At 41.3% G+C, this 27,934-nt stretch overlaps 2 protein-coding genes across 2 annotated transcripts in view; both read left to right on the forward strand.

Moving 5' to 3' along the window:
- LOC115130141 (voltage-dependent L-type calcium channel subunit beta-4-like) overlaps positions 1-8,354 on the forward strand; it is a 68,577-nt gene extending 60,223 nt beyond the window's left edge. Inside the window, exons 11-14 of the mRNA XM_029660946.2 lie at positions 1,422-1,573; positions 1,993-2,088; positions 3,499-3,693; positions 5,463-8,354. Coding sequence (XP_029516806.1) covers positions 1,422-1,573; positions 1,993-2,088; positions 3,499-3,693; positions 5,463-5,717 — 698 coding nt within the window. The 3' untranslated portion in view covers positions 5,718-8,354. The remainder of the gene's footprint in view (positions 1-1,421; positions 1,574-1,992; positions 2,089-3,498; positions 3,694-5,462) is intronic.
- Positions 8,355-9,129: 775 nt separating this feature from the next.
- On the forward strand, positions 9,130-26,013 carry LOC115130149 (ADP-ribosylation factor-like protein 5A). The gene is made up of 6 exons (XM_029660965.2): positions 9,130-9,526; positions 15,399-15,459; positions 19,167-19,314; positions 19,541-19,624; positions 20,100-20,251; positions 25,876-26,013. Exons 1-6 carry the CDS (start codon positions 9,481-9,483, stop codon positions 25,922-25,924), a joined length of 540 nt encoding a protein of 179 aa, XP_029516825.1. The 5' UTR covers positions 9,130-9,480; the 3' UTR covers positions 25,925-26,013.
- The last annotated feature ends 1,921 nt before the right edge of the window (positions 26,014-27,934 follow it).

The raw sequence follows: 27,934 nt of genomic DNA on the forward strand, positions 1-27,934 counted from the left end.
TAGTCACCTGGAATGTATTTCAATTAACAGGTGTGCCTTGTTAAAAGTTAATTGGTGGAATTTATTTCCTTCTTAATGCGTTTGAGCCAATCAGTTGTATTGTAACAAGGTAGAGGTGGGTGGTATACAGAAGATAGCCCTATTTGGTAAAATACCAATTCCATATTATTTCAAGAACAGCTCAAATAAGCAAAGATAAACGACAGTCCATCATTACTTTAAGACATGAAGGTCAGTCAATCTGGAACATTTCTAGAACTTTTAAAGTTTCTTCAAGTGCAGTTGCAAAAACCATCAAGCGCTATGATGAAACTGGCTCTCGTGAGAAAGGACGACCCAGAGTTACCTCTGCTGCAGAGGATAAGTTCATTAGAGTTAACTGCACCTCAGATTGCAGCCCGAATAAATGCTTCGCGGAGTTCAAGTAACAGACATCAACTGTTCAGAGGAGACTGTGTGAATCAGGTCTTCATGGTCGAATTGCTGCAAAGAAACCACCACTAAAGGACACCAATAAGAATAAGAGACTTGCTTGGGCTAAGAAGATTGGTGGAAATCTGTTCTTTGGTTTGATTAGTCCAAATGTGAGATATTTGGTTTCAACCGCCGTGTCTTTGTGAGACGCAGAGTAGGTGAGCGGATGATCTCCGCATGTGTGGTTCCCATAATGCAGCATGGAGGAGGAGGTGTGATGGTTTGGGGGGCTTTTCTGGTGAAACTGTCAGTGATTTATTTAGAATGAAAGGTACACTTAACTAGCATGGCTACCACAGCATTCTGCAGCGATTCACTATCCCACCTGGTTTGCTCTTAGTGGGACTATCATTTGTTTTTCAACAGGACAATGACCCAACACACCTCCAGGATGTGTAAGGGCTATTTGACCAAGAAGGAGAGTGATAGTGCTGCACCAGATGACCTGGACTCCACACTCACCCGGCCTCAACCCAATTGAGATGGTTTGGTATGAGTTGCACCGCAAAGTAAAGGAAAAGCAGCCATCAAGTGCTCAGCATATGTGGGAACTGTTGGAAAAGCATTCCTCATGAAGCTGGTTGAGAAAATGCCAAGAGTGTGCAAGGCTGTCATCAAGGCAAAGGGTGGATACTTTGAAGAATCTCAAATATAAAATATATTTTGATTTGTTTAACACTTTTGGTTACAACATGATTCCATATGTGTTATTTCATCGTTTTGATGTATTTCACTATTATTCTACAATGTATAAAATAGTACAAATAAAGAAAAACCCTTGAATGAGTAGTTGTGTCCAAACATTTGACTGGTACTGTACATACTGTACTTATCAGATCCTATAAAGTGTGTATTGCACAGAATTTGTGGAATTGATGTCTTCCGATTTTGGCAATATAAAGGGTTGTTGATCCACCATCTGTGATCACTGTTCTGTTTCCCCACAGCGGAGGTTCAGAGTGAGATTGAGAGGATATTTGAGCTGGCCAGATCCTTACAGCTGGTGGTCCTGGATGCTGACACAATCAATCATCCAACCCAGCTCATAAAGACATCCTTAGCACCTATCATCGTGCATGTTAAAGTGTCCTCTCCTAAAGTAAGTTTTAGGCTTCCCGTTATCCTCAAATGGTTCTATTTTTGCTACATCCCCAAGGTGGAAATGGGAGGGAAACAGGCTCCGAGAGTAAAATCATTTTGACATGTATGAATTCTGCTGCTTTTATAAGAGTTTTTTTTAAGGTGAATTCAAAGTTTTGCCATTTTTCTATTTCCATCCCTGACCATGCTGATTTGTGTTGCTGCTTTCTTCTGACTTGATATATACAGTGCTTGACTTGGGCAGGAGATTGTCATAAAATGTTCTACAGCTTGGGCTCCTGTTCCTCTTATAGAATATTATGTTAAAAGTATTGTGGAGCTCCTGCACCTAAAAATGAACAGTACCGGCACCCAAAATGTGTACCGTAGCCTATTTCAGTCCAAGTCAAGCACTGTGAATATATAAACTATCCACAGGTTCTTCAGCGGTTGATCAAGTCGAGAGGAAAATCCCAGAGCAAACACTTGAATGTGCAGCTGGTGGCAGCAGACAAACTAGCACAGTGCCCTCCGGTAGGTACACAATAACCTTCAGTACACCCTGTCAACTGCTGGTCTCTGGCCTCCCATAAGGAACAATATACCCTCAGTACACCCTGTCAACTGCTGGTCTCTGGCCTCCCATAAGGAACAATATACCCTCAGTACACCCTGTCAACTGCTGGTCTCTGGCCTCCCATAAGGAACAATATACCCTCAGCACACCCTGTCAACTGCTGGTCTCTGGGCTCCCATAAGGAACAATATACCCTCAGTACACCCTGTCAACTGCTGGTCTCTGGCCTCCCATAAGGAACAATATACCCTCAGTACACCCTGTCAACTGCTGGTCTCTGGCCTCCCATAAGGAACAATATACCCTCAGTACACCCTGTCAACTGCTGGTCTCTGGGCTCCCATAAGGAACAATATACCCTCAGTACACCCTGTCAACTGCTGGTCTCTGGCCTCCCATAAGGAACAATATACCCTCAGTACACCCTGTCAACTGCTGGTCTCTGGCCTCCCATAAGGAACAATATACCCTCAGTACACCCTGTCAACTGCTGGTCTCTGGGCTCCCATAAGGAACAATATACCCTCAGTACACCCTGTCAACTGCTGGTCTCTGGCCTCCCATAAGGAACAATATACCCTCAGTACACCCTGTCAACTGCTGGTCTCTGGGCTCCCATAAGGAACAATATACCCTCAGTACACCCTGTCAACTGCTGGTCTCTGGCCTCCCATAAGGAACAATATACCCTCAGTACACCCTGTCAACTGCTGGTCTCTGGGCTCCCATAAGGAACAATATACCCTCAGTACACCCTGTCAACTGCTGGTCTCTGGCCTCCCATAAGGAACAATATACCCTCAGTACACCCTGTCAACTGCTGGTCTCTGGTCTCCCATAAGGGACAGTAACCCTCAGTACACCCTGTCAACTGCTGGTCTCTGGCCTCCCATAAGGGACAGTAACCTTCAGTACACCCTGTCAACTGCTGGTATCTGGCCTCCCATAAGGGACAGTAACCCTCAGTACACCCTGTCAACTGCTGGTCTCTAAACCTCCCATAAGGGACAGTAACCCTCAGTACACCCTGTCAACTGCTGGTCTCTGGCCTCCCATAAGGAACAATATACCCTCAGTACACCCTGTCAACTGCTGGTCTCTGGCCTCCCATAAGGGACAGTAACCCTCAGTACACCCTGTCAACTGCTGGTCTCTGGCCTCCCATAAGGAACAATATACCCTCAGTACACCCTGTCAACTGCTGGTCTCTGGCCTCCCACGAGGGACAATAACCGACAGTTAACTGCTACTACCAGCAACTCAATCCCTCAGTCACTAAGTCAGAATGTCTCTCTGCTCTCCCCTCTCTCCCTCTCTCCCTGTCTCTCTCGCTCTTTCGCTCTCTCTCCTCTCCCCTTGTCTCTTAGGAAATGTTTGACATCATTCTGGATGAGAATCAACTGGAGGATGCATGTGATCACCTGGCAGAGTACCTGGAAGCCTACTGGAGGGCAACACACACCTCCCTGAGCACCCCTCTCAACCCTCTGCTGGGCCGCAACCTGGGATCCACTGCCCTCTCTCCGTACCCCACAGCTATAACTGGGCTGGTCAACCAACCGGTGAATCAACCTGACCTTACTTTGACTGATATTTGCCCTCTTATTTGACTGGGAAACTGGTCTTATAGTGTTAAAGTAGATGCGGTGGCAATAGCTATTATCTCGGGCTGTGGCGGTCACAACATTTTGTCAGCTGGTGATTGTCAAGTAAATAACTGCCAGTCTCATGGTATTTGACCGTTAATTAACATAAACACATTTAGCATCTCCTGTCTTCTGCACATAGATTTACAAGACACTGATGCAGACCTTTGGAACATCTACATTTTAAAAAGTCTATTAAATCCATGTAATAAAGCCTACACAATACATCCATTATTTATTTTAGACAGGTCTAAAGAAACATGATATGAACAAAATGTAGTCTATTTCAGAAGAACAGACTGAGTTGTCCTTATGTTAGGCTATGTCTGGCTATGCCATATGGCTGTTGGCTAGTACTAGTTCATTTAGCAGACAAGATTTGCTTAGAATTCTGTGACATTATATTTTTTAAATGATTGTATGAAGAAAACAATTGAACAAAATATATATATTTTCTCCAAATGATTTGAGGGAGTGCACACATGCGGCTATTCTGTGTTGAGTGGTTAACAAAGAAATAGGCACTTCTATATGCTTAATTTTCTGTTGTTAATGTAACTTTAGTTGTTCTATAAACGTTGGGCTATATGTTTTGATTTTTAAAACATTGTAAGGCTGCATGTTGAGATTAATGATGATTTGAAAAAAGTCACTTGAAAGGCATGATTTCTGCTTTGTTTTTTTGCGGAGGCTGTTCACACTTCATCAGTCTCTCATTCACAATTTGACAAGCACTTGATAATGCCTCGAATTTCACAGCGGCATCCCCTTTATGATTAGAAAAAGTTGCAAAAAAACACCGTTTTTTATACTGGGCATCATTCACAAGTGATAATATAGAATTCAGAAGTGGTAGGCCTATATTGTCACTCATCATTTAATCTTGTCTTTACATATACTAAATAATATATGTGGGAAATTTGTTTTGATATAGAATGGACCATTATCATGCACCTGTCTCGAAACAGGGGCAGCAGGAAAAAATACAAATCTATGTACTTAAATAGAGAATGGAGGACACATTTCCCATGGTTCATTTTCATGCCAGCCAGGTAGGCTATACTCCTGCTGTAAAGATAAACAATTGGCTTAATATTAGGAAAGTTGAGAAAGAAATATTGTATGCCTAGCCTATAGAAGGCTGATCCTACTCGTTTTAGTGGAGTCCATCACTTTGTTTTCTTGTAAAATTGTATAGCCTATAGAAATGTTGCGCAACATGAGCTCTCATGAAGTGTTTGATTTGATTTTCTAAAACATTTGCATTGAGTGATTAGAGGGACAATAGAGTGCTGAGTACCAGGCAGTTAGCAAGTTTGGTAGGCTACTAATGAGGATCAGCAGCATCAGAGCTTGGAGAAGCCTAATTACGGTGACTAAACGGTCATGGGGAATTTGACTGCCTTCATGACTTGTGACCGCTGGTTTGGTGGTGATACGGTCACCTTAACAGCCCTAATTATGACTAGTTGTTGGGCAAATTGGTTGTAAATAATTCATTGAAAATGGTATGAATTAGTAGTGAAGTGATACAGGATTATGATACCGGATTGCTGCCTATTCATCAAGGACGTTTTGCTCACTACTACAGGATAAAAAAAAAATATATATACCATTTTGAAAAAGCTGATGCTATAGTCAACTGCTGAATGTATACAATATGTCCTCTCTTTCTCTCTGAACAGGGTCAAAGAAACACAAACAGAAACAGCAATCACACAGCAGGAGAACACTCGCCATCAGATGAGAACTACCACAATGAGCGGCAGAGGAAGAGCCGTAACCGCCTGTCCTCTGGCTCGCAGCACAGCCGGGACCAGGTCCACTACCCCCTGGTGGAGGAGAATTATCATGACCCCTATCAGGACACGTACAAGCCCCACCGCAACCGTAACGGCTCCCCCGGAAGCTACAGCCATGACTCCAGGCACAGGCTTTGAGCTGAAGACCCCCTTATGTCACTTAGGCCTCTCTTCCCTTCACAATGGGTACGACACAGCCACACGACCACTCTCTAGTTTAATTGTACTGTAACCAACTTTTTTTATAAAGTGTTAGTACCTCGCTTTTCCTCTGGCACTGGTTCACGGTGAAAACGTGAACATTGACCAACTAAAAATCTAATCTCTATGCCTTTTTCTTATGAGGGAGACAAAAAATAGGATGAGGGGCAGATTTTCACCATGTTTTTTTTCTAAGGGAAGGGCCAACTCTGGGCTTGTCTTCTTTTTAACATGGCAGAGGCTTGACATGTTGGTGTGAAAGGGGTGACCATGTGGTCTGGCCATCGACTCCCTGTTGTCTCAGTGTTAGCAGGGCTAGCTGTCGTGGTGGTATTGGGGACCCATCAACACCTGCCTCGAACCAGTGCCAGACAGCGTCAAGCGTCCCTCGATCAGCACAGAACTTCTTTGCACATTTCCAGGAGCCAATAGCAGCAGAGTCAGTGCACTGTATATTTAATTAATGTCACTAAGTTGTTTGAAATTGTCTTGGATTTGAGTGTTTTCAGTCCTGTAGCCTACAACCAGTTTCTCAGAGTCGGCAAAGTTCCTGTTTGTCAAAATGTTGAGGGATTTTTTTTAGGGGGGTCCTGAATCGGAATCTTCTAGTTTCCAGGGCTTTTATCCCCTTCTTCTCCTCAATGATACTTAGCTAATGCCATTAGGGTGGCCTAGTGGTTAGAGCATTGGACTAGTAACCGAAAGGTTGCAAGTTCAAATCCCCGAGCTGACAAGGTACAAATCTGTCGTTCTGCCCCTGAACAGGCAGTTAACCTGCTGTTTGTAGGCCATCATTGGAAATAAGAATTTGTTCTTAACTCACTTGCCTAGTTAAATAAAGGTAAAAAAATCACACTTTTCTACTAAAAATTTGCTAAGTAAATTAAGGCACTTGCAAGTTTCATATCTTGTGCTCTTTCAGGAAAGGGTGCATCCCTTCGTTATATACAGTACCTTAACACTCTAGTGTGAGGACTATTCCTATCAGTTTTTAGTATGCTGCAACCAAGAGGAAATAGTCTAATTGAAGTTTTTCCATTAGTACTCATGACTAGGAATAAAATATACAGTAGAGAGGGATGATATGCCCATTGAGCTTAATTTTAACTGTTTAAATGGGTTTCATAATTGACTAATGATCAAAGGATAGGCTTTAGTATAGATGGATATACTTCCAATCAGGGAAATATTGATCATTTGAATTGAGGTATACCACATTCCATTTACTGTACAAGCAGCCTGTTATAGTGATGCTTGTATTTCCATTTGCATCATATTTTATTGTCTTTTAAATGGTCTTGTGAATTCAAGTGTAATATTTTCAAAGAAAGTCCTGCTTGGCAAGTAAAGAAATAACGGCTGTCCTTGGACCGACGTTTCATTGGTTTAGAATGATCAATGGCAGCATGTCTTTTTGTCAATATACAGTATGTCATGGAATAATGATTCAGTGCTGTTATGTATGTGTTAGGCCAGAAAAATCCCTATGAGACTGTAGTTGAGTGAGTGACTGTTGTTTAGGACAGTCTCATTTGAACAATTCATTTAGTCAACAGTAACACATAAGCGGATGAGAGCGCTTCATTCAGTCTGCTATGAAGTTATATTGTTGATTTAATGACACAAAGAAATTGTGAGTCTAACATCAAACATTTGGTCATAATTACTATGTAAAGCGCTTTGTGTGTCTAGAAAGGCGATATATAAGTAAAATCAATTCATTGTAATTATTTGCCAACCATCAGCTCTTCTTTTCAATGCCCCATTTAAAAGTCTTCCATGTCCTGGCCATTAAAAATAAATGATGTTGTTTTTTAATGAACGATTTTACTTTCCTAAGCATTGCATATCAAAACACCATGACAAATGAATTGTTCAAAGCCTTATTGCTTAGCCCAGGCCTTGTTTTAAACTTTTTGGGGGGGTACTGTAGCAATGGAGGGGCTTCTCTCCTATCCATATACATATCCTCAAAATGTAGCATTTTATTTCATAGTTTTTATGGTCTAAATGGTTAGGAACAATTATAGAGGTTTAGTCATATGAAGAGAGTGTGAAGGGTACAGACTAGGGAGTTCTGTATAGAGGTTCATGTCAAAGAATGTCTCTCTGTATGCTACCAGTTATGCATAGATCACCAATGTATGTATCAGAAACCTCCAACCAAACAAATCACAACATATTTTATTTGTTTTCTTCGAATACCTTCTTCTGTTGCCAAGATAGCTCGATTTCTGTTAGTGCTGTATTCTATAAAGGCATGCTGGTAAAGAGAAAATAATTGGACAAACTAATCTAGAGAAAAAGAGAAATGTACTATGCAAATGTGTACAATGCTGCATGTTGATGCTTTTCCTCCCTCGGCTACTTAGCGGCTTCATTGGAGTTCAATGAGATTGTGTTCTTGTTATTTTTGTGAAAGATAAAATTCAAAAGGGAAATGCGAAATTGCATGACTAATACAAGTTTTTAATTTATCAAGAAGAAAGTTAAATATGTTTTATGGGAAATTGATGTAAAATGAGAACTACCTAGTTAAAATGAACTTTTTTATCAAATAAATTCAGAGTTCTGTTATAATGATGGTCCAGATTCCACTTTTCTTCATTGACTCCCATCTTCAAACAGATATGTTATCTTAAGATGTAGGCTATTGAGTTGGCCCTTCTTATCAAAATATTATTTTATTTTCACAAAGACAGAACACAGTGCGGTGATATAGTGAATCATAATTTCTTCATTGTGGCCAATTGTAATGTCCTTGATGTGTTGTTCAATTGATGTTTGTTTGACCCAGAGCCAGGTTAGATCAGTGGTTCCTAAACTTGTCTTCTGTGCAATATGGAGTCCCATGAAATTGGGGTCCCCTGAGAAAATCTGTAATCTTATCAAACAAATGAAGAACTTTTCTCTTCAAATGAGTATAGGATACAACCTTTTAGTATACATGTAAGGCCTTTTATACTATTATAATTCGTTTTCATGTAATTAGTATGTGTAGGAACAGCGAGCGGGACCTTAAATTGAGTGAATATGAACACAGCGTTAGGGAATGTCATTTTCCCACGTGGGGTCCCCTGCATGTTCTACTGTCAATTGGGTTTTGTGCAGAAAAAGTTTGGGAATCCCGGGTTAGACCCCGCATGAACTGGATATACGATCTTATTAAATATATGGCATTTTGTGAATGGCTGCAATTGCCTCAATCCAAATGATGAATGACCTGAAGTGCCTATGGATGCAGTACTACTGGATAGTGGGCTTTGCACACATAATGCAATGTAACAATGTAGGGTGTCACCCTAAACTTTATTCGGCATAATTGTCTCTGATTTGGTAATCACTCTGGAATCCATCCTCACTGGGCGGATTGTGGAGAGAGCATGCGTCAGTGTTGACGACTGCACTCCAGGGCTAGCTAATCAGCTACCGTTGTATTCTGTAGCTAGAAATGCAATAACGTCGTCCTGTAATTCTATTTCGGCCACAAAGGAAAAGTATTCGTGCAAAAATGATAACTTTATCAATAAGCGTTGATATTACTGGTCTCTTTTCCACCGTCAAATATTGCCAGGTCGTGTGACTGCATTGCCCGATTTACGTTAGCAACATCTTCAGATAGCAAGCTAGCTAGCCAGTCAGCTAGTTACCTAGCTAAATTGGTCGTAGTTAGTTGCCTCAAGGCTCTACAACAACAGCCATGGGAATCATTTTCACCAAACTATGGAGGCTTTTCAATCATCAAGGTATGTCAGACCTATCGTTGACGTCGAGTGTGTAGTTAGCTAGTTAGCGTAGCACGTTTCCTAGCGTCTAACGTATCCAGCTGAGTTCATGTTATTTAGATAGTCCAGCTGTTAACCAACAGCCAAGAATGTTCCAGTGTTTACAAAACTGCTAGCTTGCTATTACATTATATATATATATAAATGGGGGGTGTAAAGAAATCATTATAATAATTCGTTGGGTGTTTATCTGTCATATTTCACGCATGTGGGAATTGGACATCTTTTGTTTCATATCCCAACTTCCCCTGACTGAGACCCTCTGAGACGGCCAGGGTCTGCCATTATTAACGGCGACCCTGGAGCAATTAGGGTTTCGCTGCACCTGCGATGACATCAGCAAATATGTGTACTTTGATTTGAAGGGCACGTCGACAGCTCGGGGAACTACAGACCTTTCGGTTACATGCCCAACGCTCTATCTGTTAGGCTACCTGCCGTCCACAAAGTACTGTAGTGTAATACACAGGAGGTTGGTGGCAACTTAATTGGGGAGGACGGGCTTGTGGTAATGCCTGGAGTGGAGTGGTATCATTCCATTCGTTAGGTTCCAGCCATTATTATTAGCCATCCTCCCCTGGTGTAATAGCTAGCTATATTGAATGATATCACCATATGTTTTGTATATTGTTATAGCTATATCAGTACTGCATTGTTCAGAGAGCCTTGGTTCTGGACCGCAACTATGGGAGTCTGTTGGGACATTGGGATGACATTTGGACTCCCGTCCTCGCTGTGTACCACGAGTTGAGTCAGCCTAGCTAAAGTTCAGGATCACTGGAGAGTAAAATGGAACTTGAATATTAATTTTGAGCATTAGCCCAGCAGCTGGCCTTTGATGCAGTTTTTTCCTGTTTTCCCTCACAGATGGTCAGCTAAGAGCTGTGCTGAATGTCCTCTTTAGTGCACTGTGTTTTTGTCTAATTTAACTGAAAATGTAATCAATCCCTCCCTGCTGAATCCTGAACTAACTCAATCTGTAAACAGATCTGTGCGAACCTGTAACACGAGACCCGAGGGCAGCAGAGTGCTCCTATGGAAAGTTCTCTCTCTTGGCCTCTTTATGTAGTATCTGGGCCTATTCTCAGGGGGTCACTGACTGTGTTAAAGGATTGTTTGCCTAGTCAAATCAAGGTCGTATACATAAACAATCCCAGATATTGAAACTAAAGACTTCACTTTAGTTTTCACTTTAGGTTTACTGTTCACTCCTATCCCCACGTGCAGTCAGTGCCACATCAGGATGTGTTTACCTATGGATGAACACGAAGCACTCATGACGACGACGAATCCTGTTCTGTTGTACTAGGCTGGTCCCAGATGTTTGTGTTTGCTAACTAAATTGCTGTCATTGTCAAGCCTAACATGTTTGGCATGGAAATTCCATTAGGAGTTGACAAGAGAGCTACTGTTGTCGCAGGCTGTTTACCTGTTACTACCAGACAGCCAGGCCACTCTCCGCGGGGTTCATAGAAAACGGATGTTTCCGTATTTCAGAATACCGTATTTTCCACCTAACTTTCATTGCCCCTGAAAAACAAATGTGTGGACTCTGCTCAGGCATCTTTTTTACGCCTGCTAGGTTAGGTTAGAGACGGGTATACCTCCCACCCAAAGCATGTCTCATCATGAAGAGCTTTTTATGCGTTTCAAGTAGTGATTGGGGGGAAAATAGATACAGTTACATATTGGGATATTATTTTTGATGATTTATTGACAATATCGCAATATTAATAGTGTTGTGAGGTCCCTGCCAATTCCCAGCCCTAGTTTTCAAGGCTGCTGAAAGGGGAAATATAATAGTGTTGTGAGGTCCCTGCCAATTCCCAGCCCTAGTTTTCAAGGCTGCTGAAAGGGGAAATATAATAGTGTTGTGAGGTCCCTGCCAATTCCCAGCCCTAGTTTTCAAGGCTGCTGAAAGGGGAAATATAATAGTGTTGTGAGGTCCCTGCCAATTCCCAGCCCTAGTTTTCAAGGCTGCTGAAAGGGGAAATATAATAGTGTTGTGAGGTCCCTGCCAATTCCCAGCCCTAGTTTTCAAGGCTGCTGAAAGGGGAAATATAATAGTGTTGTGAGGTCCCTGCCAATTCCCAGCCCTAGTTTTCAAGGCTGCTGAAAGGGGAAATATAATAGTGTTGTGAGGTCCCTGCCAATTCCCAGCCCTAGTTTTCAAGGCTGCTGAAAGGGGAAATATAATAGTGTTGTGAGGTCCCTGCCAATTCCCAGCCCTAGTTTTCAAGGCTGCTGAAAGGGGAAATATAATAGTGTTGTGAGGTCCCTGCCAATTCCCAGCCCTAGTTTTCAAGGCTGCTGAAAGGGGAAATATAATAGTGTTGTGAGGTCCCTGCCAATTCCCAGCCCTAGTTTTCAAGGCTGCTGAAAGGGGAAATATAATAGTGTTGTGAGGTCCCTGCCAATTCCCAGCCCTAGTTTTCAAGGCTGCTGAAAGGGGAAATATAATAGTGTTGTGAGGTCCCTGCCAATTCCCAGCCCTAGTTTTCAAGGCTGCTGAAAGGGGAAATATAATAGTGTTGTGAGGTCCCTGCCAATTCCCAGCCCTAGTTTTCAAGGCTGCTGAAAGGGGAAATATAATAGTGTTGTGAGGTCCCTGCCAATTCCCAGCCCTAGTTTTCAAGGCTGCTGAAAGGGGAAATATAATAGTGTTGTGAGGTCCCTGCCAATTCCCAGCCCTAGTTTTCAAGGCTGCTGAAAGGGGAAATATAATAGTGTTGTGAGGTCCCTGCCAATTCCCAGCCCTAGTTTTCAAGGCTGCTGAAAGGGGAAATATAATAGTGTTGTGAGGTCCCTGCCAATTCCCAGCCCTAGTTTTCAAGGCTGCTGAAAGGGGAAATATAATAGTGTTGTGAGGTCCCTGCCAATTCCCAGCCCTAGTTTTCAAGGCTGCTGAAAGGGGAAATATAATAGTGTTGTGAGGTCCCTGCCAATTCCCAGCCCTAGTTTTCAAGGCTGCTGAAAGGGGAAATATAATAGTGTTGTGAGGTCCCTGCCAATTCCCAGCCCTAGTTTTCAAGGCTGCTGAAAGGGGAAATATAATAGTGTTGTGAGGTCCCTGCCAATTCCCAGCCCTAGTTTTCAAGGCTGCTGAAAGGGGAAATATAATAGTGTTGTGAGGTCCCTGCCAATTCCCAGCCCTAGTTTTCAAGGCTGCTGAAAGGGGAAATATAATAGTGTTGTGAGGTCCCTGCCAATTCCCAGCCCTAGTTTTCAAGGCTGCTGAAAGGGGAAATATAATAGTGTTGTGAGGTCCCTGCCAATTCCCAGCCCTAGTTTTCAAGGCTGCTGAAAGGGGAAATATAATAGTGTTGTGAGGTCCCTGCCAATTCCCAGCCCTAGTTTTCAAGGCTGCTGAAAGGGGGAAATATAAGCGTTTTCATCAACTATTGACCCACTTTATTCGCTGTCAGTGTAACTCTTGTTACAGGCATACAGCATGACCCATCTCTTAGCGGTTCCATATCGGTTCAGTCAGAGCAATACTGTAGCTGAATTGTCTTTTAAAAACCTAGGCTAGTTTCATTGGACTCTCCTCTCACAATGTCTTTATTTGTAATATAAAGTCCTTGTCCTCTCACATAGGCCTATTGTAATTGGCTATGCCCAGTGTCTGGGGAAGGCTTTGATTGGTAGTCGTCCACAAGCAACAGTGTTCCACGTGTCATAAAGCCCATGGTCCGAGAGACAGGAATTTCAAAGACTTCTCAATGTGGGCTGTGTCAGTTTTAAATAAAAAACAGCAGTTCATTCACAAGGTGAATGACAAGTAAAATAGACTAGCACAGCACCAGGTACAAAGGTTCTTTACAGTGAATATAGTCGATATTGTTGATGGAACCGTGTGCACCAATTTTAACTGCAACACAGCCTAAAACACCTGAGGTACCTTTGCAACAGAGACAAGGTCTTATGCATTCGTTTACGCAAGACTAACCGGAGACCTCAAACTCAGGTGACAGATGTGTGCTCTTTGCAATCTGCATTTTGCAGTGGCTGCAAAAAATGTTCTCATATTAAGGTCTGCTCTTTGTTAAATACATTTTGCTTTCAGCACTTTTATTTCCATGACTGATCAAAACTAGTTTTCTCCTGGCTGTCTCTTGACCCTCTGCAGCAGACATATGGCACCAAAGTATCGTGATAATATCGTATCGTCCCTGGCGTTTCCCAGCCCTAGTGTCTATCTAGATAACGCCCACCCAAAAAAGTGTCTACATAATGTCATAGCTTAGACCCCCCACATGGGAAGTTGGCTTCCCGTGCTACTTGGTGTCATCTGAAGTTGTTTCGTAAAGCAAAAATAGGAATTTCCCTTTCCTTAAAAAATGAACACCAAAGTAGTCTTATTTGTGACCGGGAATCGAAGTAGACCACTCCATTTACTGTAAACAGTCAAGTTGAAGCCTGGTGCTGTAGCCTAAACACAGGGGATTGTGCTGCAGGTCTGCCAAAAATACATGTAGCAAGAGACAGGAAGAGAAATTACGTATTAAGGACGAAGGGGAGTGAGCATTAAGGACAGAGGGGAGTGAGCATTAAGGACAGAGGGGAGTGAGCATTAAGGACGGAGGGGAGTGAGCATTAAGGACGGAGGGGAGTGAGCATTAAGGACGGAGGGGAGTGAGCATTAAGGACGGAGGGGAGTGAGCATTAAGGACAGAGGGGAGTGAGCATTAAGGACAGAGGGGAGTGAGCATTAAGGACAGAGGGGAGTGAGCCACTAGACAAGAGGGGAGTGAGTAGGACAGAGGGGAGTGAGCATTAAGGAGTGAGCATTAAGGACAGAGGGGAGTGAGCATTAAGGACAGAGGGGAGTGAGTAGGCCTAGCTCTAGATCCAATCCAAATATACACTGCCTACTCCTGCCTGTGGCTTTTAAAAGGGGTGGATATTGTTTCAGCTTATTAGTCATATGTTTGCTCAGCCTGCTGTGCCCATATCTGTCTGGATTAGCCATACTGGACATGTCTTGAATTCCGGTCAAGGTGTGGTTTTTGCATTAGTACGAACCATCCCGATGACCTTGTACGAACCATCCCGATGACCTCGCAAGCATAAATTCTCTTTTCACTACCGCTACATGGATACAGAATGTAAGCTTGCCAGATCAGGATAGTTCGTACGAGGCTAGTTTTGTATAGGCCATGTACCTTCTTCAGTCATACTCATGAGGACTAGACTAACTTCACAGGTGTAATGTCTTGTCTAGTGGCATCTAGCACCATGCTAACAACATTGTAGTATGTGTGTGTGTGGGCTAAGAGTATCCTGTCTTTTGTTTTGGTCCAGTGTTTCTTGTTGGTGTTTATTTGTCTGTCTGCCAGTGACAGTGTTTACATGGAGCCGTATGTTTGAGTGCAGATGGCTTTGTTCAGTTGAGCAGGTGGGTCAGTGTCCGTTCTGTGTTCAGCTGAGCAGGTGGGTCAGTATCCGTTATGTGTGTGCCATCCATTACCGACAGCTGCTTTAAACCTTAGCAAGCACAGCACTGAGACCACTCACTCTAGTGTGTGTGTCTCTGGCACTGCCATGTCTCAGAGAAAGGGCAGTGAGAGAGCCGTTTGAATATGTGTGTAACGTTGCAGTTTGTCACTGTGAAGTCTTAAGTCTTGCAGCTCCTATAATGAATGGCTTGTTTAGTTTATGACTGTGCTGTGGAGAGCTGAATAACACATATCCAAATGACTCGATTGTGCTGCTCCATATTGGGAGCGTAGGTCAGCCACTGGGCATTGAAGTCAGACTTATTTTTGAAGTTTATAGTGTCTCGTGATTATTTGAATGTGTTTTTAAAATGTATTTCTTCTCACTTTTTCAGAGCACAAGGTTATTATTGTGGGCCTGGACAATGCAGGGAAGACCACCATTCTTTACCAGTTGTAAGTAGCCTATTGTACCCTTTTTTAAGAGGAAGAGAGGGACGTCTATGAAAGGGAAGATGTCATTTATGTAGTGCTTTTCATTATACTGATAATCTCAAAGACTGTAAGAACTAAAACAAAGTAGGCCTACATGTAGTTATTGGGTTGGACAATGGTCTTCAACAGAGGCTGTTATTGGGTTGGACAATGGTCTTCAACAGAGGCTGTTATTGGGTTGGATGTATAGGTCACATCCAACTCCGGTGGGCTGCACATAGGCCAAGCCTAGAACAGTTTCCTGAAAGTCAGTCAAGAAGAGCCTTCACGCTTCACCCTCAGCACTCTCCTCTGCCACTCTGTTCTCAGCTCTTCTGATGCTCTGAAGCAGGCTTGGTTGGGTGGGGCTGCTATGCCATTTATCCTGTTCTATTGGTTTTCATATCAACTTTCTTTCGTTGTCAATCCTAGTCATATTAGCAACCCATCTTAGTTGTTGCATCTTTAGATACCCCCTATTTCTAAGTTGCTAACAGAGATTTTCATCTTATCACAAAATAGAACTGCTATTAGGTGCTCTGTTTAGAATGGTGTTTTCCTGCAAATTCAATTTGGGCAAATTACGTTTTATTGGCTGCTTCATTACATGAGTTGCATGTTCTGTTAAGATGCATTACAATAATCTAAATGTGATTTCTGTCATTCTGAGCACCGTGGGTGGACGCCATAATGGTTTATGTACCCAATGCATATGGGTTAGAGGTCGACCGATTAATTAGGGCCAATTTCAAGTTTTCATAACAATCGGAAATCTGTATTTTTGGGCGCCGATTTTGCAGATTTTATATATTTTATATACCTTTATTTAACTCAGCAAATCAGTTAAGAACACATCCTTATTTTCAATGACGGCCTAGAAACGGTGGGTTAACTGCCTTGTGCAGGGGCAGAACGGCAGATTTTCACCTTGTCAGCTCGGGGGATCGAATCTTGCAACCTTACAGTTAACTAGTCCAACGCTCTAACCACCTGCCTCTCATTGCACTCCACGAGGAGCCTGCCTGTTACGTGAATGCAGTAGAAGCCAAGGTAAGTTGCTAGCTAGCATTAAACTTATCTTATAAAAAAAACAATCAATCAATCATAATTACTAGTTATAACTACACATGGTTGATGATATTACTATTATTTATCTAGCGTGTCCTGTGTTGCATATAATCGATGCACGCTGGGGGATGATTTAACAAAAGCGCATTTGTGAAAATAGCACAATCGTTGGGCGACTGTACCTAACCATAAACACCAATGCCTTTATTAAAATTAGTACACAGAGGTATATCTTTTGAAACCTGCATATTTAGCTAAAAGAAATCCAGGTTAGCAGGCAATATTAACCAGGTGAAATTGTCACTTTTCTTGCATTCATTGCACACAGAGTCAGGGTATATTGTTGTAGCTGAATCAGAATTAGTTAGGTAACAGATAAATAAGATGTTTTATTTACTTTGAGATACTTGTCATTAGAATGTCTCTTTTTGGACTATACTGTCGGCAGTTGCATTTTTCTTTTCTTCTCTAGGGAAAAGTCACTTGGGGCCCAGAGAGGGGAGAGGTCAGAATGGAACAATGTGACTGTATCTGTTAAACCATGTGATGGGAAGATGTCGTGGAAAATTGCAAGATTATGTTATAGTGCTTGTAAGATTATTTTATAATCTTTGTATTGCATTAGAATGGTTGTTTTATTCGACAGAATCTGTCGAATATTGTGTGTGTTCCACTGAGGATGGGCCTCTATGAGATAGCACTGGCAGAGGAGATATACAATGTCTTTGGCCAATAAAGCCTAAAGAGCATTCCAGATCGTGAGGTAATGTTTTGGTACTATGAAGTACAAGGTATGAGATTATAATCTCGTTTTAGAGACCAAACTGAACGATAATTTATAGCTAATGCTATCTGGCTATGGGATACTCCTTTTTTAAGTAAAATGCCCTTTGTGAAGAGTTCCTGAGATCTGTGGTTTGTCATGTAAGTTGAGAGGGGTGGAGCTTTGCTATAAAATATCTCAGTTGCCATTATGTTAACACTCAGAATTCATTTATAGACAATGAATTGATCTGAGAGTCAAAGGGCTATGGGGAAGCTCATATAATTACAGATTAAGTTTAAAATATAACTCTGACTTGTGTGTGGTTTGTAAACTCTCCTGATTTAGTAATACAGGAAATTACCACGACAATATGCAACAGTTTGGGCAGCCTGGCTCATTGCGAACTAATTTGCCAGAATTTTACGCAATTATGACACAACATTGAAGGTTGTGCAATGTAACAAGAATATTTAGACTTAGGGATGCCACCTGTTAGATAAAATACCGAACGGTTCCGTATTTCACTGAAATAATAAACATTTTGTTTTCGAAATGATAGTTTCCGGATTCGACCTTATTAATGACCCAAGGCTCGTATTTTTGTGTGTTATTATGTTATAATTAAGTCTATGATTTGATAGAGCAGACTGACTGAGCGATGGTAGGCAGCAGCAGGCTCGTAAGCATTCATTCAAACAGCACTTTTGTGCTTTTTGCCAGCAGCTCTTCGCAAGCACAGTGCTGTTTATGACTTCAAGCCTATCAGCCTAATGGCTAGTGTAACCGATGTGAAATGGCCAGCTAGTTAGCGGGGTGCGCGCTAATAGAGTTTCAAACGTCACTCGCTCTGATACTTGGAGTGGTTGTTCCCCTTGCTCTGCAAGGGCCGCGGCTTTTGTGGAGCGATGGGTAATGCTGCTTCAAGTGTGGCTGTTCCTGGTTCGAGCCCAGGTAGGGGCGAGGAGAGGGACGGAAGCTATACTGTTACACAAGCAATATTATAGTGCCTATAAGAACATCCAATAGTCAAAGGTATATGAAATACAAATGGTATAGAGAGAAATAGTCCTATAAATACTATATTGACTACAATCTAAAAACCTCTATCCTTGGATATTGAAGTCTTCTGTTAAAAGTAACAACCAACTTTCATATGTTCTCATGTTCTGAGCAAGGAACTCAAACGTTAGCTTTTTTACATGGCACATATTGCACTTTTACTTCTCCAACACTTTGTTTTTGCATTATTTAAACCAAATTGAACATGTTTCAGTATTTATTTGAGGCTAAATTGATTTTTGTTGATTATATTAAGTTAAAATAAGTATTCATTCAGTATTGTTGTAATTGTCATTATTACAAATACATTTTTAAAAATCGGCCGATTAATCGGTATCGGCTTTTTTTTGGTCCTCCAATAATCTGTATCGCCGTTGAAAAATCATAATCGGTCGACCTCTAATATGGGTCCAGTAAATTTCTCAAATGGCCAGTAAATTCAAATCTTCCCAGTCACGTTGTCCGGCACCATATTTTCCTAACGGAAATCTTGATATCACCAGATAATTATTTTTTTATTTTGTTGGACCCGGGATTTGAACTGCCAACCCTCCGGTTTCTGGCTCTAACTGCTCGTCTCTCTAAGGTCCTTGGACTATAAGGAGTAACGTTAGGCTCCTTTTGTCCAATTTTGAGCTAGGTTTTGGTTAACCCACAGTTCATGGAAGAATGATACAATGAGGCATAGATTACAAAGTGAAGTGAACTCTGGGAACCCCATTGTTCTCATGCCTACCAGAATTCTATCTGACTTTTTTTTTGCATTGATTGAGAACCTTCTGTGTTTGTGATGCAGTTCTATGAATGAGGTGGTGCACACCTCTCCTACAATAGGCAGCAACGTGGAGGAGATAGTGGTGAACAACACTCATTTCCTGATGTGGGACATCGGAGGGCAGGAGTCACTGAGATCCTCCTGGAACACATACTACACAAACACAGAGGTCAGACCACGTATTGTGGCTGTATGGCAGTTATTATTATTTTGTAGTTTTATTTTTTATTAAATTAACAAAAACTGTTCAACAATATTGCTATGCAATTGTTTTTTTAAACAGCTCAATACAATGTTTCCAGTGTTTTTACTTCGGTATAAGAGCAATTTAATGTAAAGTGTTGCCCGGCTGTCTTTTTAACTGTCCTTATCGCTCTCCCCATCTTTCTCTCCAGTTTGTGATCATAGTGGTGGACAGCACTGACCGAGAGAGAATCTCTGTCACCAAAGAGGAGCTCTACAGAATGCTTGCACATGAAGTGAGTTGTTGGTCTTCTTGTTCATGTTTTATGTGAGAGGACGTATGACAATATGTGTGGGTCAAGATGGTATGAGTTCAATACAACCCACAGCAGAAGACATGGCAGCAGCCAGTGTTCCATGATGGTCTATGACGCACGTGTCAAACTCATTCCACGGAGGTCCGAGTGTCTGCGTGTTTTTTGCTCCACCCTTGTACTTGATTGTTGAATTAAGGTCACTAATTAGAAAGGAACTCCCCTCACCTGGTTGCCTAGGTCTTGATTGAAAGGAAAAACCCAAAACACGCAGACACTGTCCTTCGTGGAATGAGTTTGATACTCCTGGTCTATGAGCATACGGGCACCTCTCGCTTTTTCTCCTCGTCCTCCTTCTATTCCCTCATTGTATCATTTACCAGTCCTTCTCCTCCATCCCTTTTAGTACTCCATAGTTGAAATTAAGTGTGTTAAACTCCAAATTCTCCCCCCTCAGGATCTGAAGAAGGCGGGCCTGCTGATCTTTGCTAACAAGCAGGATGTGAAGGGCTGCATGTCTGTGGCTGAGATCTCCCAGAGCCTGCAGCTCACATCAGTCAAAGACCACCAGTGGCACATCCAGGCCTGCTGCGCCCTCACTGGGGAGGGGTAAGACATTTTATTTTCTCCTTGGCGGACCAGACCACTCTCATTAAAACTAGCACTTGTCTCGAACATTGACTAAATTGGTGTCAGCTAACCATTTTAGGGACTGGTGCTGTTCCATGACCCCAAGGTTGAGAAACTGCTGTAGACAGTGCTAGCACTGGTAGTACTGGCAATCCTTTACTTAGGCATACAGTGCATTTGGAAAGTATTCAGATCCCTTGACTTTTTTCACATTTTGTTACACGTTACAGCCTTATTCTAAAATGTATTAAAAAGTTATTTTTACTCTTCAATCTACACACAATACCTCATAATGACCAAGTAAAAACAGGTTTTCAGAAATTTTTGCAATGTATTAAAACAAAACTATCACATTTACATAAGTATTCAGACCCTTTACTCAGTACTCTGTTTAAGCACCTTTTGGCAGTGATTACAGCCTCAAGTCTTCTTGGGTATGATGCTACAAGCTTGGCACCTGTATTTGGGGAGTTTCTCCTATTCTTCTCAGCAGATCATCTCAAGCTCTGTCAGGTTGGATGGGGAGCGTCGCTGCACAGCTATTTTAAGGTCTCCAGGTTTGATTTGTATCTCTTTTAGTCCCCTTTTGACTAATCTTCCAAGAGTCCTTAAACATTAAAATACAATTTATAATACACATTTTCACATATAACACACTATTACAAACATACATAATATACTAACACAATGACCCAGTAAATACTCAATCTAAAAAATATTGATTCTTCATCTACTATAGTCCCACAACATTTCTATATACTATATTTAAAATTGTTTTAAAATAATGTTTACATTTATATATTGAAAGGTTTCTAGTTTGCTCAGTTAATTTATTCCATTTCTTGATTGCTCTAAATCGAAATGTTCTTTTGCCTATTTCACTTTTCTGTCTGGATAACGCATAGATGGTGGACAATCTATTCCTAGTATTTACGGAATGTCTGTCTCTTACCAACTGAATACCGTTGTGAATAGAACTTGGCTGTTTCAAATTATGTATATTATGAAATAAAATAAGCATGTTTTTTTTCTTCAAATTATCCTGTCGATTGATGACCAACCAAGAACACTGCGCATGACTGCAACAGGAGAACCATATCTCCACCTTAAAACAATCCTTGCTGCTTTATTCTGTGCATTCTACAGTCTCCTAACTTCACTTTTTTACATAGATTAGTTATTTGAGACGACCATGATAAGCAATTGTCTAGCTGCACTCCCAATAGTTTGGTTTCTGCCACTTCTTCAATTTGTACTCCTCCCATACTTAATTGTATCCCATGCTGTTTTAGCCTTTTCCTAGTTGAACAGACCAACACAACTTTGGTTTTCTTGATGTTTAAAACAAGTTTGTTTTGGAAAACCCACTCCCCGATATTCTCCAAATCTCCTTGTAAAGCTTGCTGTACCTGTTTAACCGATTGTCTTGCTGCATAAATTATAGTATCATCTGCAAATATTAGTAGCTTGAGTTTCAGCTAAGGCATAAGGAAGATCGTTGGTATATATTAAATAAAGAAGTGGCCCAAGGCAGCTGCCCTGCGGTATTCCACAGTTTAACACATGAGGGAAAGAAATGGAACCATTGATATAGGTGGACTGTTTCCTGTCAGTTAGATATGACTGTACCCGATTCAATGCTACCTCCTTAAAACCATAATGCGTTAATTTTGTCAAAATTTTGTCCACTAAATGCTGCACTGAAATCTAAAAATAGTACACTCACAAACTTGCCATTATCCATAGCATTGAGCCACTGGTCAGTCACGTCAACCAATGCAGTGGTAGTGGAATGGTTTTTATGATAAGCATGCTGATTGGCTGTAATCAGATCATTCTTTCCCATGTACTCCCACATTTATCTGCTCACAATACCCTCCAATATCTTACTGAGTGTAGGGAGTAGACTAATTGGTTGACTATTGGCAGGAGTAATGGGTTCTTTGCAGTCTTTCGGAATAGGTTACAGTTTCGCATGCTTCCATACATTTGCAAACATCCCCTTTTCAAGTGACCAGTTAAAAATGTATTTCAGTGGAACTGCAATCTGGGGAGCAGCACAGCGAAGCAAAAAGTTGTCCATAAGCCCATAACCTGTAGATTTACCATCAGGTAATGACTTCAATAGGTTTAACACCTCCTCCACTGACACCGTTAGTAGACTAAAAGAGCAGATCTTGTTGTTCATAATATGATCATCAATCCATTGGACAATAGCTTGTTTGGAAGAATGTATGTTTACATTGTTGCTCAGTAATTTAATTTTCTTTGTAAAAAAATCTGCAAAATGATTGGCAATATCAACTGGTTTTGTTATTATTCTCCCGTCAACCTTCACACTAGATGGGCATAATGAGATAGATGTACCAAGTAAGCCCTTAACTATTCCATACCTTTTTAGGATCATTTTTACAATCAATAAACGCATCGTTGTAAAAACTTTTTTTTCTTTTGATTCAATTTAACTGCATAATTACGTAATGTTCTATAATTCTGTTCATCAATTTCAAATTTTGACTTGGCTGCTAAGACTTTTGCCGTATTTCTTTGAGAAAAAGGCTCACCCAGTTCATCATCAATCCATCAGATGGACGGGCACCAACTGTACTCTTTCTTATAGGGGCATGATGGTCCATTACCTCAGTGAGCAAATCAATAAAGCATTCTGTAGGGTGATTTAAATCATCCTCTAGATAAATCAGCTCCCAGGGTACAGCAGCCAAATCATTTAGAAATAGCTCATGATTAAATGTTTTAAAATTTATTTTGACCACAATCCTAGGGGGTGTCTTTGGAACCTTGGTGTTCATGGTTATGGCCACAATATTATGGTCTGTCCATCCCACTGGCATTGATCTGGCTTTTAAGCATTTCAATAGTATATTACAGAAAATCAGATCTCCATCTCCAGAGATGTTCGATCAGGTTCAAGTCTGGACTCTGGCTGGGCCACTCAAGGACATTCAGAGACTTGTCCCAAAACCACTCCTGCTTTGTCTTGGCTGTGTGCTTAGGGCTGTTGTCCTATTGGAAGGTAAACCTTCGCCCCAGTCTGTGGCCAAGTACAATTGAAGTCAGAAGTTTACATACACCTGAGCCAAATACATTTAAACTCAGTTTTTCACAATTCCTGACATTTAATCTTAGGTCAGTTAGGATCACCACTTTATTTTAAGAATGTGAAATGTCAGAATAATAGTAGAGAGAATGATTTATTTCAGCTTTTATTTTATTTTTTCTTTCATCACATTCCCTGTGGGTCACACACACACACACACACAGACACACAATTAGTATTTGGTAGCATTGCCATTAAATTGTTTAACTTGGGTCAAATGTTTGGGGTAGCCTTCCACAAGCTTCCCACAATAAGTTGGGTGAATTTTTTTCACATTCCTCCTGACAGTAACTGAGTCCGGTTTGTAGGCCTCCTTGCTCGCACACGCTTTTTCAGTTCTGCCCACAAATGTTCTATAGGGTTGAGGTCAGGGCTTTGTGATGACCACTCCAATACCTTGACTTTGTTGTCCTTAAGCCATTTTGCCACAACTTTGGAAGTATGCTTGGGGTCATTGTCCATTTGGAAGACCCATTTGTGACCAAGCTTTAACTGATGGCTTGAGATGTTGCTTCAATATATCCACATAATTATCCTCCCTCATGATGCCATCTATTTTGTGAAGTGCACCAGTCCCTCCTGCAGCAAAGCACCCCCACAACATGATGCTGCCACCCCTGTGCTTCACAGTTGGGATGGTGTTCTTTGGCTTGCAAGCCTCCCCCTTTTCCTCCAAACATAACGATGGTCAATATGGTCAAACAGTTCTATTTTTGTTTCATCAGACTAGAGGACATTACTCCAAAAAGTACGATCTTTGTCCCCATGTGCAGTTGCAAACCGTTGTCTGGCTTTTTTATGGTGGTTTTGGAGCAGTGGCTTCTTCCTTGCTGAGCGGCCTTTCAGGTTATGTCGATATAGGACTTGTTTTACTGTGTATATAGATACTTTTGTACATGTTTCAACCAGCATCTTCACAAAGTCCTTTGCTGTTGTTCTGGGATTGATTTGCACTTTTTGCACCAAAGTAAGTTAATCTCTAGGATACATAACGCATCTCCTTCCTGAGCGGTATGACGGCTGCGTGTTCCCATGGTGTTTATACTTGCGTACTATTGTTTGTACAGATGAATGTGGTACCTTCAGGCATTTGGAAATTGCTCGCAGGGATGAACCAGACTTGTGGAGGTCTACCTTTTTTTTCCTGAGGTCTTGGCTGATTTCTTTTGATTTTCCCATGATTTCAAGCAAAGAGGCACTGAGTTTGAAGGTAGGCCTTGAAATGCATACACAGGTGCACCTTCAATTGACTTAAATTATGTAAATTAGTCTATCGGAAGCTTTTAAAGCCATGACATAATTTTCTGCAGTTTTTCAAGCTGTTTAAAGGTACAGTCAACTTAGTGTATGTAAACTTCTGACCCACTGGAATTGTTATACAGTGAATTATAAGTGAAATTATCTGTCTGTAAACAATTGTTGGAAAAATGAATTGTCATGCACAAAGTAGATTTCCTAACCGACTTGTCAAAACTATAGTTTGTTAACAAGAAATTTGTGGAGTGGTTGAAAAACGAGTTTTAATGACCTAATGGCCAACCTAAGTGTATGTCAACTGTATCTCTCTGTACTTTGCTCTGTTCATCTTTCCTTTGATCCTGACAAGTCTCCCAGTCCCTGTTGCTGAAACGCATCCCCTTAGCATGATGCTGCCACCACCATGCTTCACCATAGGGGTGGTTCCAGGTTTCCTCCAGAGAATCTTGTTTCTGATGGTCTTTAAGTGCTCCAAAGCAGGCTGTCATGTGCCTTTTCCTGAGGAGTGACTTTCGTCTGGCCACTCTACCATAAAGGCCTGATTGGTGGAGTGCTGCAGAGATGGTTGTCCTTCTGGAAGGTTCTCCCATATCCACAGAGGAACTCTGGCGCTCTGTCAGAGTGACCATCGGGTTCTTGGTCACCTCCCTGACCAAGGCCCTTTTCCCCTAATTGCTCAGTTTGGCCAGCTCTAGGAAGAGTTTTTGTGGTTCCAAACTTCTTCCATTTAAGAATGATGAAGGCCACTGTGTTCTTGGGGACCTTCAAGGCTGCAGAAATGTTTTGGTAACCTTCCCCAGATCTATGCCTCGACACAATCCTCTTTCGGCACTCTTCGGACAACTCCTTCGACCTCATGGCTTGGTTTTTCCTCTGACATGCACTGTCAACTGTGCGACCTATATAGACAGGTGTGTGCCTTTCCAAATCATGTTTAATCAATTGAATTACCACAGGTGGACTCCATTCAAGTTGTAGAAACATCTCAAGGAGGATGAATGGAAACAGGATGCACCAGAGCTCAATTTCGAGTCTCATAGCAAAGGGTCTGAATACTTTTTTGTTTAGAATAAGTAACATAACAAAATGTGGGAAAACGGAAGGGTCTGAATACTTTCTAAATGCACTGCGTGTTAGTCTGAAGAACATACATTTGTGAAGTATCAAAATATATTCCCACAAACTGATAAATCCATTATCTTGTTTCCTTATGTCTCCCTACCTTTAGGTTGTGCCAAGGCTTGGAGTGGATGACGTCACAACTGCGAGTCAGATGACCTTTGACCCTGATCAACAACAAAAACAACAGGTGTGCTGTTCCTCTCCTTTTCTCTACACCTTCAGTCCTGAGGGGTGTAGTTGGTTGGTTGACACGGTTGACGGGTGGCCCTCTCCATGAAGCCTCTGACCTGACCCAGCCGGCCAGACATCCAGGATTTTGTTTTTCTGCTGCGTGTTTATTTATTACTACAAAACACTGCTCTGACTGAGAACTGTGAGCAACCAGAACCGAAAAACTCATTTTCAGGATCAATTCTGGAAAGAAAAGTTCAACAAAAGACTGATAAGAATTCCGGTGTGTTGAATTTCTGAATCTGCAAGGTTGGTTTTCCAACTAAAAAAAGATATGGACAATCTGGGACTGGAGGTGAGCTTGGACTTAAAGAGGACTCGTATTTAGTTGTTTGGGTGAGCCTGCCTGCCCAGCGTGGCCTTGTTTCAGTATTGCCATACTGTCTGAGATGGTGGTATTGCCCTATGTGTACAGTCCAGTATTTACATTATGACTGCGTCCCAAATGGCGCTCTATTCCTTAATTCACATTTCATTACCTTGTGACTGCTGCGTCGGAATCCTGAAGTGATGATGGCTGAAGATACTGAGTCACAGAACCGAAGAGCGGGAAATCCAACTCTCTCAGCTCATATGAAATACATTGGAAAAAATAAAGTGTTTTTATCTGTTTTGGGTTCATTACATTTGTCGTGAATGTTTATTTATTTGACAGGTAAGAAATATTCCTATGTTTCTGGTTTTCTTCGTAAACCCTTGTAATGTGGTTTTGTCATTCTCAGGGATACAAACTAGTCACCTTTAGGCGAAATTCGCCGTTTTGAATCCAAAATAGGTGACCTATGTGATTCGTGTAGATCCGATGAGAACGTTTGGGAGGGGGAGCTATGGATCACTATTGGCTGTAAGCGAACGAGCGATGCGCGTTTGGAGCAATACTGGTTGTATCCCAGGCTCAGCCAATCGTTTACATAACAGAAATCGGCACAACAAGCGACTGAAGAGAGAAGAGACCACCATCAGCGCTCTGGGAAGACAGCGGAGAGGAATGACAGCTTGCCAGCTCAGCTACAGCAGCGCGTCCCTGAACGATAACGAAGAGGTAACGTTAGATGAGAAGCCTGACCACATGACGGGGGTGATGAAGAATACTTAATGAGCTGTAACCGAAAAACAACTGTCATTTGGAAAGTGAGGTGAGGGAGAAAGTATTTTTAGCATTGTTAAGAATCTTGCTAACTGGATAACATAAATCTCCGTAAACTAGCCAAAGACATGTTGAGCAACATTAGCCAATTTAATTGATTAAAATTGAGTTTAGGAAAATTAGCTGGCTAATAAAGTCAGACCGCTAACGTTACAACATCAGATGAGATAACATTAGTAACCTAACCAATTCGCTATAGTAATGAAACAGGGAGGGAGCAGGTCTCGAACCCTCGACCTTCTAGCCCGAAGTCCAGCGCGCTATCGATTGTGCCCCAAAAGTGTTGCCAACTCCTCAGTAAGGGAAGTAGCTATTGGCTGTCCTATTTTTTTTTTTTTTTTATCAACTTTTATTTTATTTTTATAATTCGTAAAACAAATATCAACCTACATCAAACATGTCTAGCAACCCAAACACAGGTATTAACAATGCTCAAACATACAAAAAATATAAATAAAATACAAAAAAGAAACAATTTAAGTGCAATTATATTCACTCTGAAAATATCTTATTATAATGATTCATGAAGATATTATTTTTGTTATTTACTAGGGTTAGTGTTTTAATAAGATAATTAAATTCAATCAGAAAAATTGGTAATTTTGGTATAGAATTTTGGAAGTTTTGTTTGTGTATAAAGTATTTGGCAACAATAATTTTTAAAATGAACAATAATTTCAGTGGTTTTGTTATCATTGCAATAGTAACATATATATTTTATGTTAAAATTATAGGCAGTGGTAAATAAGTACTTTGCAAGGTTTTCCCAAAATTTGGGCACAAATTT

Source organism: Oncorhynchus nerka, linkage group LG1 (assembly GCF_034236695.1).
Source record: "Oncorhynchus nerka isolate Pitt River linkage group LG1, Oner_Uvic_2.0, whole genome shotgun sequence".
Classification (NCBI taxonomy): Eukaryota; Metazoa; Chordata; class Actinopteri; order Salmoniformes; family Salmonidae; genus Oncorhynchus; species Oncorhynchus nerka.

What these genes read in the sequence shown, in the direction of transcription:
- LOC115130149 (XM_029660965.2), top strand. Translation starts at nt 9,481, where the DNA reads ATGGGAATCATTTTCACCAAACTATGGAGGCTTTTCAATCATCAAG. An exon ending in ACAGAATGCTTGCACATGAA is followed by an intron (nt 19,625 to 20,099) that starts GTGAGTTGTTGG and finishes CTCCCCCCTCAG; the next exon opens with GATCTGAAGAAGGCGGGCCT. An exon ending in TGCGCCCTCACTGGGGAGGG is followed by an intron (nt 20,252 to 25,875) that starts GTAAGACATTTT and finishes CCCTACCTTTAG; the next exon opens with GTTGTGCCAAGGCTTGGAGT.